The sequence below is a fragment of the Coccinella septempunctata genome, chromosome 2 (assembly GCF_907165205.1).
Source record: "Coccinella septempunctata chromosome 2, icCocSept1.1, whole genome shotgun sequence".
NCBI lineage: Eukaryota > Metazoa > Arthropoda > Insecta > Coleoptera > Coccinellidae > Coccinella > Coccinella septempunctata.
Window position 1 is genome coordinate 42,206,524 of NC_058190.1, and position 20,687 is coordinate 42,227,210.

Sequence of the window (20,687 nt, forward strand, 5' to 3'; positions counted from 1 at the left end):
TATTGGATCATATGTTACATCCCTACTTTGAGCAATCTGATATACAGGGACTTCAAAAATTAAAGTTGAAAATTCATGTAGAAGTTCAGTCAAAACTTAATTTTTTCAAATGGTAACCTATATTTTTTTCGTGTTCATCATGTAGAGCACCTTAAAATGAGCAATGTGGGGAGGATAATCTAAGGATTATCGATAATCTAAGGATTATTGGTGACGGTGAATTAATTGTTTTTTTATATTCATTTTTTGTTAATCTGCTTGTGAGTTTTTGAGTAGGTATCATTAAATTTTTTATGAAATTCTTCGCTCCTGAAATAGTATTCTTTACTAGTGAGACACAGAATGAGTATAGTAAATCACTTCTAGACTCGTTCTATATTTCAAGACCAATATGGAACTCGATCACATAAATTCGATCGAACTGAATAAAAAATACATAAACGATATTCATATATACAAATAGATCAGGACGAAATGGATGTGCCAACCTTCTTCCACTCATCACAAAATGTCACACAAGCACATAAACTGGTCTCGCGAATTTTAATTTCCTTCGACCCATCCTGCTCGTCCCACAAGAATAAGATATACCTACTTCGAATAATTCAAAGAATGCCCATTAACCTTTCGAATCATTAAAAATTAATGTTTTTCGAATCCTGTACTAATTCAGAGGGGCGTCTTCATTTCTTCAATATAAAAAGCAGATCTGGATGTTTCAGGAATCAGTACAGATCTTCATCTCGAACTCTGAACATCGTCATGGCTTTCAAAGTAAGTATGAATAATTTTATACATGAAAGCCAAGAAATCTTAACCGTTCCTTATTCTTAGGAATAATCCAAGAGTTTCAATGTTTTTGAGACAAACCCTTTTATTGAATTTCTGAGTTCATAATCTTCTATGGATTTATAAATATGTATTATGTTTTTCAGCTCATCGCTTTCTTCGCTCTCGTAGCTGTTGCCTCAGCAGCTGTGTTGCCAAATGGTCAGCTCATCGCTGAACACGAAGCTCCAGCCCACTACAACTTCGAATACCAAGTCAACGACCCAACCACTGGAGATGAAAAACACCAAGAGGAAAGCCGTGAAGGAGATGCAGTACGTGGTAGCTACTCCTTGGTTGAAGCTGACGGTACCAGGCGTATTGTAGAATACACTGCTGACGACCTCAATGGTTTCCAAGCCGTTGTACACAAAGAACCAGCTGGTGCTCCACTCCCAGCCCCTTCTCCAGTTGTGACTAAAGTTGTTAAGCCAGTTGTCGCTCCATTCCATGCTATCGCCCCAGTTGCTACCGCTCCTTTGGTCACCAAAGTCTCTGCTCTTCCAGCCTACAGAACCTACAATCCATACAACCAATACTACGCTGGATTCGCCAACCCTTACGCTGTCCAACCATACGCTGCATACTCCCACCCCTACAGCCCCTACCTCAACAGATACAACGTCCACCACTACTAAATGAATATTTCTGTTGATAATCTCTCTGTATATTTGTATAATAAATGATAGTATCAATTGAAAAGTACTTCAGTTTTTTTATGTTTCCTTTGTAATTCACCACACCACTAAATATTTGATCCATTAAGCTGAAATACATTATCCATTCCTTGGAGATCAGTGCCTTCTTATCATAAAAGGCTAAAGATATCATTGAACTGAATATAAACTGTTTCATTCTTTATTTAAGATTCCTACGACATGAGGAATATTTTCTTGGTGCTCTGAATTGGTCAGCAACGCTTTGGAAGTGAAAACTCACTGAATTTATAAATGGTTCAAAATTAAATAAAAGATTCATCATCAGGTACAATTCCAATAGCGTTGAGATACTCCAAAATACCTATGGCGATATAATAAATAATGTGCATCGAATATATTACGTTCACTGAGGAGAAGAACATAGTCAATTCTTCTCTATCGTACGAAAAATACTAACTCCTTGACTATGTATGATTTCTTCCCACTTCCCACTGTGAGTTCAGATATAAACATCTCACAAAACTAGACTCATATTGATGGAGTGAACAACTTTCGTTAATTTTGTGGGTGCTACCTTGGGAACTTCAGGAAATTTCATACCACTTACCAGAAGTATGATATCCTTGAATAACACGTGAAATTGATTGGAATCGAAACAGGAAAAAATAGTTCACGTTATGCGCTATTTGAATTTCGTTTTCTAATACAGATATATTGAGTTACTCATACTACTACTGATGAGAAATTAACAAATCAAGGACCAAAATGTGAAAATATTCGATCTAAGTGTTCACTATGTGGAATTGTTAAATTTTATCTGAATATTTTCCTTCATTTCTGCCAGGTGTAGAAGTGGTGAGGTTGTGGAAAAAAAATTTCGATTTTAATAATTTTTTGTTTTTAATTACAACTTAAAAACAGTATATACAGTCATAGGCATTCGTTTACTCAAATAGAAATATTTTCCATCGTTTACCAGACGTAGTTTGGGGAAGCGTATCTAGATACAACGGCTCCGTGAGAATAGATTGGAGAAGAGTAGGTTCCAGCAACAACAGCTGGAGCAGCATAAGAACGGGCAACAACAGATGGTACACCGTAAGAGTGGGCAACAACTGATGGAGCAGCGTAGGTGTGGGCAACAACAGATGGAGCAGCATAGGTCTGGGCTACAACTGGAGAGCTGTGGGTGATGGTTTTGGATTCATATGAAGAAGATACGGCAGCTGGGGCAGCATAAGTCCTAGCGGCAACGAGGGCTGGAGCTTGGTGAGTTACAACAGCTGGTGCAGCATAAGTTCTGGCAGCATATACGGCTGGAGCAGCATAGGTGTGAGCAACAACTGGGGAGTTGTGGGTGATGGTTTTGGATTCGTAGGAGCTTGATACAGCAGCTGGGGCAGCGTAGGTTCTTGTGGCAACAACAGCTGGAGAATGGTGGGTAACAACAGCGGGAGCAGCGTAGGTCCTGGCGGCAACAACAGCTGGAGCAGCAGCTACAACTGGAGCGGTGGCAACGGTTTCAACATGGGCAACTTGGGCAAGAGGTTCTTTGCGTACGACAGCGTTGAATCCATTGACAGCATCGGCAGCGTAGTCTACGGTACGTTTGGTTCCATCGGAATCTACGAGGGAGTAGCTACCTTGGACGGCATCACCACGACGGGATTCTACTTGGGATTTGTGGTCGCCGGTGTAGGGGTCGCTCACTGAATATCCAAAGTCATAGTGGGCTGGTGATTCAGGTTGAGCAATGACTGTCTTGGTCAAAGCGAGTGGAGCGGCATAGGTCTCTGCGATATATCCAGCACCATGGATGGCGCTACCACTTGCGACGGCCAAGAGAGCGGCGAAGGCGACAACCTAAAAAAAATGAAAGCACATTTTTTTATTCCGGTGAAAATCAAGAAATTCCGCAATGGAGCCCTTAGAAAATATGACTTGAATTTTCAGAAAATTTTATTTTCGTACATGTAAATTACCGCAATTACTACAGTATAGAATATTTTACTTACTTTGAATGCCATTTCGATAGATTTCACTGATGAAGTTGATCTGTGATGATGTTGGGTTGTGGGTCCTGGTTTATATATCCCATCAAATTGTTAAAGAACAAGGCGTGGTCCCTAGTTGCCAATTAGAGCGATCAAGGTCTTCCAAGGTCCTACGCCGATTTTAAAACTACCTTGAAAAACAATTCCGGTATTCAACAAAGAGCAACTGCACCAAATTTCTCGAATATCTTATTTCGTGATGTGGAATGTTTTAATCGATCAGTGTGTTGACTACTTCCCTATTCGAAAATGTGTACAGATATTGCTTAATTTCAAGAATTCAATATTTTGAGGATATCCATTTCAAGATGAAAGAGAAGTCGATGGTCTATGCGAGAAATTACTCAGTTTTTATGATTAACTGGAATCTGGTACAGAAAAAATTTGAATATAAATTAAGAATCAAGAAATTAAAGCAGATAGGAATTGTATCACTAGCGGAGTTATTTGCTTCCGAATGTTGAAATTTCTAAATTTTATTCAAGAGATCCAGAGATATTGTATAGAAATTCCATATAATTTGGAGCGAAAGGATGCGAAGTATGAATCGCATAAATGAAGAAACTCAAATCAGAATATTACTAGGTTTTAGCTACTTTTCTCTGGAGAAAATGTAAAGTTTTCACTATTTCAGAGAATATTTTAACTGGTTACAACTTTCATTTTACCATTTCGATAATTATAGCTACACATTCAAGATTCGACAACATTCGGTTTTTTCTTTCAAGATATTTAGATTGAGACATTATAGGTAGTTATGCAGAAAGAAGATATTTTCCCAAAGCCTCATGATACAATTCCAGAATCGCCTCTTTATCAGCCATCGAGCATCACTGACCCTATATTAGGGTCATTATTATTTTTATGTTTTGATTACATTTCATGCTTTTATATCATATATCACTCAAGAGCAAGAAACTGTATGCAATTTGTCTGGTCATGTCGGCATTCAAAAAGATTAACTTTGCGTTCATTTGTTGGAATCTGCAATCACATGTCTCTTTTTTAGTGCCCATGGTCCCATCTTAGAATTGATGAGGAGGAGAGATGAAGTTGTTGATAAACTGTGATTTCTTCACGCAAAAGTAGATTTTTCTGAAAATGTAACAAAAATTGCCCCCTATCTCAATTTGAAGTCATATAGTCAAAGAAAAAAAAAGTATTTCAAATTCTTCCCTGCGCACTTTACTTATTCGGTGAATTTCTTACACAAAGGTGGGTTTCGAAACTAATCCATAACAAGGGAATCGAAATATATTGAGGAGACTTTGTGTAGGTACAGTTGTGCATTTTTTTGACTACAACAGTTCTCATATGAAATTATTCTTATACTTATTCATAGAAAAGCCTCATCTCTGGATTCTGCTTCACATAATCTTCTTAGAGGGAAGATTAAATGAAAAGAATTCGTTGGCGGTAATGTACTAATTTCAGGAATTAAAAACAGTTCGATGTGGACATTTTCTCTGCTCTAAATAGCCCGAAAATTGAGGAAGGTTACTGATTCATTAAATCTTTCTATACTAGCCATGCGAGCGGAACAGGAATGTAGAATCAAAATTTATCGCAAGTATTACAACTGTGACACACAGCCTTGTACTATCTCGTCGAATTTACAGATAGGCTAGAAGGTATAGGAAAGCATACATATTACAGCATTTCGGAAAGGATTCTGTCGTCAAAATTGTACCGAATCAGGGAATGATTCTTTTTATCGAATAATGATCTATATACTCTCATTTAATTATTTTCAATTAGTTTTGGAAATCGAGTGACTGCCGAATCGTTTATCGGGCAATCCAAGTTTCTTGGAACCTGCTCTTAGTGCTCGTCTTTTGAAGGCAATTGTATTTTATTATCAATAACAAAACCTTGCTAAAACCTACAAGTAGTATGGGGAGAATCCTAAGAAATCATAAATAAGAAATATTTCCTGAAACATTCGTATACGTGGAATATGAGGGTAGAAAAGAAATGTTCCATATTTTTTTTATCATTTTTGAATATTATCATCCTGTGAGTAAGAGAAACCACTTCCTACCATGACTATCATCATTGAGTATTACCCCAAAGCTATTTATCTACCTATTGGAAGGGTAGGTATTTAGATTACTTTTCAGGTTTCGAAAATCATCATAACCCAAAAAAATATCATATATGCAAGCATTCTCTCATCGCAACGGAGAGTTTCTTTGTCATTGCCAACTGTTATTAAATTATCTACATATGGCAAATCGTATGAATGACCATACAGTTGTTTTCAATTTAATGAAAGAATTAGAATAGGCGAACTAATGATATCAAAATGAGTGTATGGACTTTCATACAAAGGTTTAGAATATTGATATTCTGCATATTTGAACCTTTGGATTATTTTGAACGAGAATATGATCAATAAATAGAAGTATTTTTTAGTTACGAGCACAATATTTATCTGAAAAGTTTGAAACGATTATTTTATATTCGTGTTTGAAAAATCCTTCCTATTATATTTTTTTTGCAGTGGGACCAAATAAGTCATTTTACTTGAAACCACTATTATTTCAGAGAAAATTTTTTCGGTTAGGATATTCAAACTCCTTTCAAGTATGAAAAAGGTAGTGTTGAAAAAAGACTCGATTATAATTTTTGTTTGTTTTTAATTACAACTTAAACAATATATACAGTCATGGGCATTCGTTCACTCAAATAGAAATATCATCCATCGTTTACCATACGTAGTTTGGGGAAGCGTATCTTGATACAACGGCTCCGTGAGAATAGATTGGAGAAGAGTAGGTTCCAGCAACAACAGCTGGAGCAGCATAAGAACGGGCAACAACAGATGGTACACCGTAAGAGTGGGCAACAACTGATGGAGCAGCGTAGGTGTGGGCAACAACGGATGGAGCAGCATAGGTCTGGGCTACAACTGGAGAGCTGTGGGTGATGGTTTTGGATTCGTATGAAGAAGATACGGCAGCTGGGGCAGCATAAGTCCTAGCGGCAACAAGAGCAGGGGCTTGGTGAGTTACAACAGCTGGTGCAGCATAAGTTCTGGCAGCAACTACGGCTGGAGCAGCGTAGGTGTGAGCAACAACTGGAGAGTTGTGGGTGATGGTTTTGGATTCGTAGGAGCTTGATACAGCAGCTGGGGCAGCGTAGGTCCTGGTGGCAACAACAGCTGGAGAATGGTGGGTAACAACAGCGGGGGCAGCGTAGGTCCTGGCGGCAACAACAGCTGGAGCAGGAGCTACAACTGGAGCGGTGGCAACGGTTTCAACATGGGCAACTTGGGCAGCTACAGCAAGAGGTTCTTTGCGTACGACAGCGTTGAATCCATTGACAGCATCGGCAGCGTAGTCTACGGTACGTTTGGTTCCATCGGAATCTACGAGGGAGTAGCTACCTTGGACGGCATCACCACGACGGGTTTCTACTTGGGATTTGTGGTCGCCGGTGTAGGGGTCGCTCACTGAATATCCAAAGTCATAGTGGGCTGGTGATTCAGGTTGAGCAATGACTGTCTTGGTTAAGGCGAGTGGAGCGGCATAGGTCTCTGCGATATATCCAGCACCATGGATGGCGCTTCCACGGGCAACAGCCAAGAGGGCGGCGAAAGCGATGATCTGCAAACATAAATGATTAATTTTTGTTCCATTTATTTGGTGAATAGGAAATAGTGATTTGATCAATGTGCAAGGTAAGTGAAATCAATGAAAATGTAGGTATATAGTTCACTTACTTTGAATGCCATTTCTGTTGATATCACTCGAAAGGGTCGATCTGTGATGTCGAAATATTGGTAGACACAGGCTTTTATACCCATGCGATTTAGCCAAGAAGAAGGTGTGGTCCTCCAGACTACATTAATAGTTCAATGTCTTTCAAGGTCCTCTATTAATTTTCGTACAAAGTTGAAGAACAATTCCGGTATATCGAACATTAATCTCACCAAACTTGAATATATTATCCCACCTTGATGAGGAGTAATTACGTTGATTTCAAAGCTATATCCTCAATCGGCGCTCTATCGAAAACGAGATCTAATTAAGGGTTAGATTCTTCGATTCAAACGAACACTACTTGGCATTTAATCGTCATTGAAATAATATTCTCACGAACCGCGTTAGAATAGAGTTTATTTGCAATAAAATTGATCATTTTTTCAATATAATTCTCACTTTGAATAGTTTATGGCACATTCAATCTTCATATTCAACCTCCCTTTAATTTTAAAGTTTCCCTTAATCTTACTGAAAATGACACTAAAGGAAGCTTCAAGCTCAAAAGGACTTTAAGGAATAATAAATTGAAAAATTGTATAGGAGTTATGCATATGATCAGAAAAATGTGTGTATACCGGGTGTCCCAGAGCTTTTAGACCAGCAAATATCTCAGTTACCTGCGGAAAAAAAAATTGAAAAAAATACTTGTCGTAGGAGACCATACGCTCTTTCATGCAGCATAGCAAAATCCACCCCCTGACAAACAACCCCCGAGAAACCACCCCTAACTTTTGTTTTTCAAATGGCACCCCCATGTTTGTTGTGCTTCAACTTACAGTTTTTTTCATTTCTCATTCAATGATGTATCATGGTAGCTAGAATGGCATGCAGAATTATGGAAAATAAAAATACAAATGTAATACGAATTTATACGCTCAGCTGTATTGTTACTGCCACATTATACTAAAGATACCGATACCGTAGGAATAAAACAAAGCACAAAAAGTTCTAACATTTTATTGACTCTTTTTTTTCAACATCCACTTTTTCTTGTCTCTACAATGTGGACTAATTCGATCAGTCCAATTAACAGTACCCACTAACGAATTCAATTTTATCGAGTGACTATCTTTACAACTACATATTATGATATATCATTGATTGAGAATTAAAAAGAGCTGTCAGTTGAAGCCAAACAAACATGGGGGTGCCATTTGAAAAACAAAAGTTTCTCAGGGGTTGTTTGTCAGGGGGTGGATTTTGCTATGCTGCATGAAAGAGCGTATGGTCTCCTACGACAAGTATTTTTTTCAATTTTTTTTTTCCGCAGGTAACTGAGATATCTGCTGGCCTAAAAGCTCTGGGACACCCGGTATATGATATAAATCCAAATATTTAGGATTTTCAACAGGTAGGTACGCGATGGAATTTCAATTTGAATTGAAAATAATTGATCTCCAATGAAGTTTTCTTCATGTCCGATGTCTATGTAATATGTAATAGACTCCAGAAGAAACATACATCAATTTGAACTCTAATTCCTCAGATTTCGGGTAGATGTTGTTTGGATATACAGGGTGTTTCATAAGAAATTCAGAATATTTACCTCTTAGTTATTTGGAGTCAGAAAGTTCCGTTTGGTGTTGTTCAGGAAATGCTTCGTTTCCAAGATACAAGTTGGAAAACATGTAACGTTTTCCAACAATAAGAGAGAACTTTGATATTTTGTAAGAGTTTGGCAATCCATTAAGAAAACTTAACTCTTGTATTTTAACTGGAGGCTGCCATTTTCAACAATTCTTGTAATTTGAGAAGCTTATTGATGTAATAAAATTCAATGTACGATTGTTCTTCTCAAGTAGTTTTTAAATAACAATTGGTTCCCAATTTTTCCTTGAGAAGTGGTGCGTCCTATATAGAGAAAAAACGCAGAGACTTTTTTTGTTCCAAATGGGACAAAAATTGTATAAATGAATTTAAATATCTAAAAAGGCACTATGTTTCTCTTCAAAAATATGATACCAGTACACTTAATTTCGTTCAAATATCTGAAGCCGTTTCGAAAAAGGATTGGTTATTTATTTGGATTCAGCGCCCTCCTGTATTTTGGAAACGAAACTTTTCCAAAGACCTAAAAGAACAATTCAGAACTTGTTCGCAATGTTTATGAAACACTCTATAATAGGAATTCAAAAAATATCGATTGTCTTGGGACATTTTGGAACTGGAGGGTTATGATTCAGAGAACTTCACAACTATTACTGTTTTCTACAAGTGCCATAAAAAGCGTAGTGCTCAACATATAGTTGATATGTACATATTAATTTCCCATTCTCGGAAAAGATGTGTTCATGATAATGAAATCATTCATACAGTAAATCAGGAATTGTACTCGCAATATACTCAATATCGAACAAGAATTCGTAATTATATTATTAATATGCCATTGAACCCTACATTCATATATGTTCCGGAATCATTGTTGAATTCGAGCAGGAATTAAAAATTGAACCTTGGGGGATTTGAATTCGCAAACAACGTCAAGAATGCCACACCTCTTTTTATATTACGAATGGAGGGTATATAAACAGAAGACAACCAATATTTCGGCATCACAGTCAAACCCTTGCAGTGACAAAAACAGAAATGGCTTTCAAAGTGAGTTCATACTCTGCTACCGAATTTTCAAGATCAGTGAAATTCTTTGAGTTCATTAGAGTAGTTTTCAGATTTCAATAATTATAAGAATCGTATCCGGAAGAGTTCATTGAATTAGGATTAGTTTTCGTACGCAGTTTGTGATTTGTGCCAGATTTGTCTCGTTGTTAAGTGATTATCGATAATGAAGAATTTTTTTTTTCAGTTCGTCGCTTTCGCCGCTCTCTTGGCCGTCGCTAGTGGTAGCGCCATCCATGGTGCTGGATATATCGCAGAGACCTACGCCGCTCCACTCGCTTTGGCCCCAGTAACCAAGACAGTCATTGCTCAACCTGAATCACCAGCCCACTATGACTTTGGATACTCAGTGAGCGACCCCTACACCGGCGACCACAAATCCCAAGTAGAATCCCGTCGTGGAGATGCTGTCCAAGGTAGCTACTCCCTCGTAGATTCCGATGGAACCAAACGTACCGTAGACTACGCTGCTGATGCTGTCAATGGATTCAACGCTGTCGTCCGCAAAGAACCTCTTGCTGTAGCTGCCCAAGTTGCCCATGTTGAAACCGTTGCCACCGCTCCAGTTGTAGCTGCTGCTCCAGCTGTTGTTGCCGCCAGGACCTACGCTGCCCCCGCTGTTGTTACCCACCATTCTCCAGCTGTTGTTGCCACCAGAACCTACGCTGCCCCAGCTGCTGTATCAAGCTCCTACGAATCCAAAACCATCACCCACAACTCTCCAGTTGTTGCTCACACCTACGCTGCTCCAGCCGTAGTTGCTGCCAGAACTTATGCTGCACCAGCTGTTGTAACTCACCAAGCCCCAGCCCTCGTTGCCGCTAGGACTTATGCTGCCCCAGCTGCCGTATCTTCTTCATACGAATCCAAAACCATCACCCACAGCTCTCCAGTTGTAGCCCAGACCTATGCTGCTCCGTCTGTTGTTGCCCACACCTACGCTGCTCCATCAGTTGTTGCCCATTCTTACGGTGTACCATCTGTTGTTGCCCGTTCTTATGCTGCTCCAGCTGTAGTTGCTGGAACCTACTCTTCTCCAATCTATTCTCACGGAGCCGTTGTATCAAGATACGCGTCCCCAAACTACGTCTGGTAAACGATGAAAAATCTTTCTATTTGAGTTAATTAATGCCATGACTGTATATATTGTTTTTGAGTTGTAATTAAAAACAAAAATCATAAGTGAAATTTTTATTTAACCACTATCGCTTGAGATAAGAACATCCTCACAGAAACAGTTTCCTTTCAAATATTCGTGGTTTTAAGCGAGAAGACTTATCTTATCAGGTTAGAGGGATATATTGCAGTCATTTTCTTTTGAAGATAAATATGGATGAACCATCTCAAATTTCAAAATATTTTTTCGTTACCTACATAGGACATAGGTACCTACTAATCATTTTTCTCATATTTCAATTTGAAGGCATTGGAATCATCAAATATTCAAGAAATCGGTATTTTGACCTTTACTTGAATGAATCTTTCGAGAGTGATGGTTCATTCATTCTCTCCCTTCTCAGCAGTCTATGTCTTCCTCAAGAAATGCAGAAAAAACATCATCATACTTGATTAAAATTAATAACTCAATCATCGGAAGAAATGAATAAATGCAAGAGTGATAAATGCCCATAAATCATGTCAAATTATCCTAATGAGCCTTGTCGCATTCTCCGTTGAAGTTGCCCAATCTTTCAAGATGAGCTGGATATGTTCAGTTGCCAATAATGAGGGGGCCATAACCCAATTGATGCAATTGAAATTCCTCATTATATGCGTCCACTCCTGGCATCGCAAAATGCAAATAGTGTGAAAAATAAGGGAAAAAATAAGATGGGTAGAACAATGGGCGGATTTATAGGTTTCCATGTTTAATTTGAATGAATCTTGCAGGAAAGGAAGAGGAGTTTTTAAATTTTACAAGGATAGATTTTTTTTCCACATTATTTTTCATAGCACCTTCAAGATTATTCTGATCGCTTTATTCTTAACCCAAATTATGAGAATGGATTCGATGCAAACTCTTTCTGAAATTGAATTAACCTTTCTCGACTTTACCAAAACAGTGAGAACAAGCATGTTATAATTGATTAAATTATATGATATTTTCGAATATTCTGTTACAACAAAAAAGACAGCTGAAAATCTTGTTACATATTACTCTTCCCATTTTGAAAGATACCTGAGACTACTCAAAATAACTACTGGGCATATTTCACTCTGTATTCATGTATTTAGAAAATAACATCTGCGACCAAAGGTAATTAGCAAACGTAGGACTGATTTAACATACATTCTCATGCGGATAAACATCAATGTAAAATTCAATTAAATAAATCATAAATTATGAAACCACGCAAAGACATATCGTGAAATGGATTACACACAGCCTCGCAACCGTTAAAATGTCAACCTTGGATACGAGAATTGGAGCTTCTTAGGTGTGTCCCAGGTCCAGCAAGTTGAAATTCGTTCTTAACCTTCTAAACTCAAGAATTTAAATGGTGCACATACCGGATTGTTGATCCGAAATGACCGACAAAGTCACCTTTGTCCGCTTGATATATTCAATACCCACCTTAGGTCGATGTTTTATGAGAAGTTTATAGAACCACCTCAACAATCAAAAAATCTTCGAATACTGAGACATTTAAATCGGATTTGTGTGTAATCATTTAGCATTACACAGAGTTTAAGTGGATGGTTGTGAAAACATTTGAGGGGTGATTACTTGTCCGAAAATAGTGTGGGGTCTTTCATATAAAAGTTTTTTTTTTTAGCAGTCCTTGCTTAGATATAGCTTCCGTAAGATAGCTCTTAAAAAGCAATTTAATTTATAATTTTTTTCTTATAAATCAGAGATGTCAATAAAAACAATTTTTGGTGGTGTTTCCACCATGTCAGCATGATATTCGTCCACTAGGTAAATTTCAGGCTATACGTACCTGTTGATAAATTATTTTTTTCCTCAAAGATCTTTCCTTCTAGCAAGAAATTACCATATTTGTTCAAAATGAATCAAGCTATAAAAAATTTGTTCTTCAATGGCCTAATACGAATACGAAATAAGGTTTCTTGGGAATAGAAACTTCTTGAGAAGAGAACAGAAAGTATCACAAGTAGGTAATCCTGTCGAGTTAATGAGCATTATTCAAGGTATCGAATTAGAGGGTTCAAAAATTCATATTTCTTTCGGAAGAGAACTTGAGAGGATTTTTGATTTGAACTTACAGAATTGACACTCTATTTCGGTTCGGAATTCATTGTTTTGTTTCTTTTAAATAGAATTGTGGAAGTTCACTGTATTTGCCCAATATAAATAAGATACTGCCAAAACGGTTCTAGTAGTTAACTAGTTTTCATTCGATTCTTTGGTTTTAAAATCGGTAATAATCCTTTTCTTCTTAAGAGATGTTCATGCTTAGCAGAAAAATTACATAATGCTCATATTATAATTATGTTCATTTATGATCTTACACCATTGTATAGTAGATGGTATTTTGATAATATAAATATATAATACATTTCAGACCATTGGGAGATTTTTATTGATGAAGTGATTCATTTCCTGAATAGTTTTTCACATCAGATCAGCTCAGTTTCGAGAAATTATCAACTGTGTATGATTGACAAGTGAATGCATTTAATCATCATCTCTTATATTATGGAAAAATGGAAATTTCCAAAGCTATAGAGTTGTGGTTTATTTTCAAAGAAAAGTTTTTTCATAAATGAAAATTAGAAGGGAGATGTAGGAGTGAATTAGTTGAAAATTCACAACATGAGTGATGAATATCACTATTGTATATGTTGGAATCTTCCAATTATACTCGAGATTTGGGAGGAATGGAACGGCCAATTCACCATATTGAACTGTTCCTTCTTTGAGTTTTATCAGGGAAGATACACTTTATAATACCTTTCCTTGTATTACCGTCTCAATGAAAAAAAAAAATGTTAAATATTCGAAAATTTATTCATCCTAGGAAGAAATATATAGAATATAAATAGCCTTAAAATAAATCAATTTTCAACAAACATATATACAGAAGTCCAAAACACTGAAGAGACACAAAAAATCTCCTCGATTAGAAATCACTTAGTGGTGGTAGTAAGCTGGAGCAGCAGCATAGGAAATGGTTGGAGCGTAGCTCTTGGTGATGAGTGGAGCTGCAGCATAGGCAACTTTGGCAACTGGGGCAGCATAGGCTACAGGGGCGGCGTATTTGGCTACGACTGGAACGGCGGTTTTGACAGCTACGGCAGCTGGTTCTTTGTGTACAACAGCGTTGAATCCGTTGTGGGCATCAGCGGTGTATTCGACAGTACGTTTGCTTCCGTCAGATTCGATGAGGGAGTAGCTACCTTGGACAGAATCACCATGACGAGATTCTTGTTGAGATTTGACGTCTCCGGTGTGGGGGTCGTTGACGGAGTATCCAAAATCGTAGTTGGCTGGTGCTTCAGGTTCGGCAACAATGGTCTTGGCAACTGGGGTGGCGTAGGCTACAGGGGCGGCGTATTTGGCGTAAGCGACTGGAGCGGCAGCATAGGTGTGAGCGACTGGAGCAGAGTAGGTGTGGACAGCTGGGGCTACGGAGTAAGAGTGGGCAACTGGAGCAGAGTAGGTCTGGACAGCTGGGGCGTAAGAGTAGTGGGCTACTGGAGCAGAGTAGGTGGCAACTTTAGCTACAGCTGGAGCGTAAGAGTAGTGGGATACTGGAGCTGAGATGCTTGAGTATGAGACTGCTGGAGCAGCGGAGTAGGTTGCAACTTTGGCAACAGCTGGGGCGGCGTAATGGGCTACTGGAGCCGAGAGGCTGGAGTAGGCGTAGGCTGGGGCAGCTGCGTATCCCAAAGGAACACCAGCACGGGCAACAGCCAAAAGGGCGGCGAAAGAAACAAGCTGAAAATAAAGAATTATCATTGCAGGGGAAATATTACGCTTCTCGTTAAAGAATCAATGAATAATATTAGTCACAACATATGAATCTGTAGAATATTCACTTACTTTGAATGCCATGACTGAAGTATGTTTCAGTTATGATACTGCTTCTCCCCTGTCGATCTATATATACCAATTCGTACGATAGGCGCTATAACGAAATCATATGGAACCCCGCCTCTTGCAGCCGGCCAGCCTTTCACCTGCAACGACATCGCCGAAATTCTTGGAGCTTGTTCTTGGACTTGATACGGTCTTGAATGGATCGATTCGGGGTGATTTTGCAAGAAATTTATGCATTGTGTGGCGAGACTAATTAGAGATCACTCGTTATTAAATGTGGTCTTGTTAGTATCGAATCGATGTAGTTGAATTACCTGCGAGTATGAAGGAAAATTTAGCAAGAATATGTGTATTTTTTACGCTAAAATTTAATTTAAAATTTTCAATATGCCACATGTTGGATATTCTGTATTATTATTGAGTAATCGGGAAATATTACTTTGAACAATTCTTGATCAACAGCTTAATTGGGATAGCCAATAATGTAGTCTCTATAGAGATATCTATTCTATTAAATATTTCTATTCGCTTTGTATTTTATATTTTTATTGAGAGAAAAACTACTCTAACGGTGACTATCGAAAAATTTCCAAAAAGATGGAATCAAATAATCGTCAAGACCGAACGGCTGCATCGAGCTCGATAAAATTTTGAGATTTTTGACTAGGAGAGTTGCTCTTTTGGAACATGTATCACATTTTCATCTACACTTAGTTTTATTGAAAGAAAAATTACTCTAACGGTGACTATCGAAAAATTTCCAAAATACAGTGCCAGATATTCGGAATTTTGGTGTGGAAATATAGGTTTTCGAACACGCTGAATCCATTGCGAGCATTTCCGAAAGCCCATCTCCCTTCTTTCGGACTTTCATCTTTGAAATGGCAATGTTTCAAAAATGGCAATTTTCAATCTGCGATATCTCCTGTTATATTCGTCTGATCCAATTGGGATTTCCAGCTATATAATCAGCGTTGCCTAGGCTTCCATTCTAGCATAAAAACTCGATTTCGAAAATCTCGATTTTTTAGGTCAAAAATGAGCAAGGGGTTAGACCCCCCTAAAATGACCTATTTGCTACTCTCTCTGAAAATCAGGATGTTCCATTACTATCCTAGGATATGGAGTGCATAGAAATTGTTCCGAAGATTCTGGAAAACTAAACAGTTGATGCTTTAATAGAGAATTGCACTCCAGAGAGCTCTTCGAAGTCAACTCGAAAATGAAAAGTGGAAAAACAAAAAAAAATATTTTCTCCTAATTAGTGTCAGATATTGAAAAGTTTGGTATGAAAATATGGGTTTTCGAACACGCTAAATCTATTGCGAGCAATTTCGAGAGCCTGTATTCCTTCATTCAGATTTTCATCTTGGAAATGGCATTTTTCGAAAATTGCAATTTTCAATCTGCGATATCTCCTGTTATATTCGTCTGATCCAATTGGGATTTCAAGTTATATCATCAGCGTTGCCAAGGCTTCCACTCTAGCACAAAAACTCGATTTCGAAAATCTAAATTTTTCACGTCAAAAATGAGCAAGGGGTTAGACCCCCCAAAAATGACCTATTTGCTACTCTGTCTGAAAATCAGGATGTTCCATTACTATCCTAGGATATGGAGTGCATAGAATTTTTTTTGAAGATTCTCGAAAATCAAACAGTTGATGCTTCAATTGAGAATTGCACTCCAGAGAGCTCTTCGAAGTGAACTAGAAAATGAAAAGTGGAGAAACAAAAAAAATTATTTTCTCCTAAACACGGCCAGATATTTAAAATTTTGGTATGAAAATATAGGTTTTCGAACAAGCTGAATCCATTGCGAGCAATTTCGAGAGCCTCTCTCCCTTCATTCTGATTTTCATCTTGTAAATGGCATTTTTCAAAAATTGCAATTTTCAATCTGCGATATCTCCTGCTATATTCGTCTGATCCAATTGGGAATTCCGGTTATATAATCAGTGTTGCCTAGGCTTCCACTCTAGCACAAAAACTCGATTTCGAAAATCTCGATTTTTTAGGTCAAAAATGAGCAAGGGGTTAGACCCCCCTAAAATGACTTATTTGCTACTCTGTCTGAAAATCAGGATGTTCCATTACTATCCTAGGATATGGAGTGCATAGAATTTGTTCCGAAGATTCTGGAAAACCCAACAGTTGATGCTTCAATAGAGAATTGCACTCCAGAGAGCTCTTCGAAGTCAACTCGAAAATGAAAAGTGGAAAAACAAAAAAAATTATTTTCTCCTAATAAGTGTCAGATATTGAAAAGTTTGGTACGAAAATATAGGTTTTCGAACACGCTGAATCCATTGCGAGCAATTTCGAGAGCCTGTATCCCTTCATTCAGATTTTCATCTTGGAAATGGCATTTTTCAAAAATTGCAATTTTCAATCTGCGATATCTCCTGCTATATTCGTCTGATCCAATTGGGAATTCCGGTTATATAATCAGTGTTGCCTAGGCTTCCACTCTAGCACAAAAACTCGATTTTGAAAATCTCGATTTTTTAGGTCAAAAATGAGCAACGGGTTAGACCCCCTTAAAATGACTTATTTGCTACTCTGTCTGAAAATCAGGATGTTCCATTACTATCCTAGGATATGGAGTACATAGAATTTGTTCCGAAGATTCTGGAAAACCAAACAGTTGATGCTTCAATAGAGAATTGCACTCCAGAGAGCTCTTCGAAGTCAACTCGAAAATGAAAAGTGGAAAAACAAAAAAAATTATTTTCTCCTAATTAATGTCAGATAACGGAAAGTTTTGTATGAAAATATAGGTTTTCGAACACGCTGAATCCATTGCGAGCAATTTCGAGAGCCTGTATCCCTTCATTCAAGTTTTCATCTTGGAAATGGCATTTTTCAAAAATGGCAATTTTCAATCTGCGATATCTCCTGCTATATTCGTCTGATCCAATTGGGAATTCCGGTTATATAATCAGTGTTGCCTAGGCTTCCATTTTAGCACAAACTTTATTTCGAAAATCTCGATTTTTTAGGTCAAAAATGAGCAAGGGGTTAGACCCCCCTAAAATGACTTATTTGCTACTCTGTCTGAAAATCAGGATGTTCCATTACTATCCTAGGATATGGAGTGCATAGAATTTGTTCCGAAGATTCTGGAAAACCCAACAGTTGATGCTTCATAGAGAATTGCACTCCAGAGAGCTCTTCGAAGTCAACTCGAAAATGAAAAGTGGAAAAACAAAAAAAATTATTTTCTCCTAATAAGTGTCAGATATTGAAGAGTTTGGTACGAAAATATAGGTTTTCGAACACGCTGAATCCATTGCGAGCAATTTCGAGAGCCTGTATCCCTTCTTTCAGATTTTCATCTTGGAAATGGCATTTTTGAAAAATGCAAATTTCACTTGAGAATCCGTCAAGACCGAACGGTTGCGCCCAGATGAATCAAATTTTCAGATTTACAAATAAAAGAGTTGCTCTTTCAGAATATGTATCACATTTTCATCTACGGTTATGTTTATTGAGAGAAAGATTACTCTAGCGGAGACTATAGAAAAATTTCCAAAAAGATGGAATCACTCAAATAATCGTCCAGACCGAATGGCTGCATCGAGCTCGAGAAAATTTTCAGATTTTTAACTAGAGGAGTTGCTCTTTCAGAATATGTATCACATTTCCATCTACGGTTAGGTTTATTGAGAGAAAGACCACTCTAACGGTGACTTTCGAAATATTTCCAAAAAGATGGAATCAGTTAAATAATCGTCATGACCGAAGGTCTGCATGGAGCTCAATAAAATTTTCAGATTTTTAACAAGTTGAGTTGCTCTTTCAGAATATGTATCACACAAATCGAAATGGCATTTTGACTTCGAGAAATTGTTTTGAATGATGTTCCTTGGTCAATTTGGCGCAATTGGAGAATTGTTCTAGACTGCTGCACCCTGTTTAGTTCTCAGCTCTTGAAAATGATGATGAAAAGTCATCGAAACTAAACTAGTCGAGCAGACAGGAGTTTGTAGTCTCTAATAAATAGATTCACCAATAATAAGGCTTTTTTTCCTGCTTATACATAGTAATGGTGGACGCGAGTGGGTTCAGACATACAATACTTTCTTGGTGTCCATCCGAATGAAAACTGAGTGTTAAAGAGTAAACCGGAAGAAAACTAAATATTTTTCGTTTATCGAAATTTATTCATAAGAAAGATAGGACTAGTCAGGTAATAAATTAAGTTTCAACATCTATATACACAGTTCCAAATAACGACGATTACTTGAGGATCCAATAATCAGAGGAACCTCTTAGTGGTGGTAGTATGCTGGTGCAGCGGCATAGGAGATGGTTGGGGCATAGGCTTTGGTGATGAGTGGTGAAGCTGCATAGGCGTATTTGGCTACAGGGGCGGCATAAGCTAATGGAGCAGCGTATTTGGCAACTGGGGCAGCATAAGCTACAGGGGCTGCGTATTTGGCTACGACTGGAACGGCGGTTTTGACAGCTACAGCAGCTGGTTCTTTGTGTACAACAGCGTTGAATCCATTGTGATCATCAGCGGTGTATTCGACAGTACGTTTGCTTCCGTCGGCTTCGATGAGGGAGTAACTTCCTTGGACGGCATCACCACGGCGGGATTCTTGTTGGGATTTGACGTCTCCGGTGTGGGGGTCGTTGACGGAGTATCCAAAATCGTAGTTGGCTGGTGCTTCTGGTTCAGCAACGATGGTCTTGGCAACTGGGGTGGCGTAGGCTACAGGGGCAGCGTATTTGGCGTAAGCAACTGGGGCGGCAGCATAGGTGTGAGCGACTGGGGCAGAGTAGGTCTGGACAGCTGGGGCTACGGAGTAAGAGTGGGCAACTGGAGCAGAGTAGGTTTGGACAGATGGGGCGTAGGAGTAGTGGGCTACTGGAGCAGAGTAGGTGGCAACTTTAGCTACAGCTGGAGCGTAGGAGTAGTGGGATACTGGAGCTGAGATGCTTGAGTATGAGACTGCTGGAGCTGCTGAGTAGGTAGCAACTTTGGCAACAGCGGGGGCTGCTGCGTAGTGGGTCACTGGAGCTGAGAGACTGGAGTATGATACAGCTGGAGCAGCGGCGTATCCCAAAGGAACACCGGCACGGGCAAGGGCCAAAAGGGCGGCGAAGGAAACAAACTGAAAAAAAAATTAATAATTATCGTGCTGGTATCCAAGGAGATAAATTTCAATTCTTTGGAATGGAATAGACAAATTCTTCTCTAGTAGTATAACTAGAGATGGACTCACTTTGAACGCCATGATAGTTGTGTACGTCGAGTATGATTATCTTCTGTTTATTTCAAAGTATTTATACCAAAATTGCAGCGGTAGGCGATACAAATAACGAAATCAATCGAATCCCCGCCCTGTGCACTCAAGTTGTTGCCTTTCACTGTGACTCCATTGCCGAATTATACACCGCATGTACTTGCACTTGATATTGCTGCTCGTGTAGTTGAGGGTTATTCGGTGACTTACTTTTTCGGTACAAACTTCGTTGTCATTTCTAGAGCGAGTCACATAAATGATATGCAAAATCAAATATTCATCAATATTCTGGAAGAAAATGGTTTTTGATGATTTACAGGTTGTGTTATTTCAGGGATCCATGTATGGTGAGTTTTTGACTTGTTCGTCTATTTGAACAGAGGTTGCTCTCATTGAATAAAATATATCCTGCATTTACCAATTTTTCTGAGTCGTTTGTTCTGTGAAAATATTTATCATTCAATGAAGAATTACTATTTTCTCTCTAATACCTCCAAAATGGTA

General features: G+C 38.3%; 4 protein-coding genes across 5 annotated transcripts; 2 read left to right on the forward strand and 2 right to left on the reverse strand.

Moving 5' to 3' along the window:
• Positions 1 to 617: 617 nt before the first annotated feature.
• Positions 618 to 1,533, forward strand: LOC123308650 (cuticle protein 7-like). Its single transcript, XM_044891409.1, has 2 exons — positions 618 to 774; positions 936 to 1,533. The coding sequence occupies exons 1-2, from the start codon at positions 646 to 648 to the stop codon at positions 1,464 to 1,466; spliced, it is 660 nt and encodes a 219-aa protein (XP_044747344.1). The 5' UTR covers positions 618 to 645; the 3' UTR covers positions 1,467 to 1,533.
• An 835-nt stretch (positions 1,534 to 2,368) lies between these two features.
• Positions 2,369 to 7,281, reverse strand: LOC123308649 (cuticle protein-like). Of its 2 annotated transcripts, none has more exons than XM_044891408.1 (2): positions 7,266 to 7,281; positions 2,369 to 3,350 (listed from the first exon to the last, which is right to left on the reverse strand). In XM_044891408.1, the coding sequence occupies exons 1-2, from the start codon at positions 7,275 to 7,277 to the stop codon at positions 2,460 to 2,462; spliced, it is 903 nt and encodes a 300-aa protein (XP_044747343.1). In that variant the 5' UTR covers positions 7,278 to 7,281; the 3' UTR covers positions 2,369 to 2,459. The 2 variants fall into 2 exon arrangements, with proteins under 2 accessions (XP_044747343.1, XP_044747342.1); XM_044891407.1 differs by lacking the exon at positions 7,266 to 7,281 and adding an exon at positions 3,503 to 3,630.
• Positions 7,282 to 9,861: 2,580 nt separating this feature from the next.
• Positions 9,862 to 11,106, forward strand: LOC123308648 (cuticle protein-like). The gene is made up of 2 exons (XM_044891406.1): positions 9,862 to 9,906; positions 10,112 to 11,106. Exons 1-2 carry the CDS (start codon positions 9,895 to 9,897, stop codon positions 11,018 to 11,020), a joined length of 921 nt encoding a protein of 306 aa, XP_044747341.1. The 5' UTR covers positions 9,862 to 9,894; the 3' UTR covers positions 11,021 to 11,106.
• A 2,772-nt stretch (positions 11,107 to 13,878) lies between these two features.
• On the reverse strand, positions 13,879 to 20,294 carry LOC123308651 (RNA-binding protein 14-like). The gene is made up of 3 exons (XM_044891410.1): positions 20,163 to 20,294; positions 19,266 to 20,051; positions 13,879 to 14,752 (listed from the first exon to the last, which is right to left on the reverse strand). Exons 1-3 carry the CDS (start codon positions 20,172 to 20,174, stop codon positions 14,021 to 14,023), a joined length of 1,530 nt encoding a protein of 509 aa, XP_044747345.1. The 5' UTR covers positions 20,175 to 20,294; the 3' UTR covers positions 13,879 to 14,020.
• Positions 20,295 to 20,687: the final 393 nt, after the last annotated feature.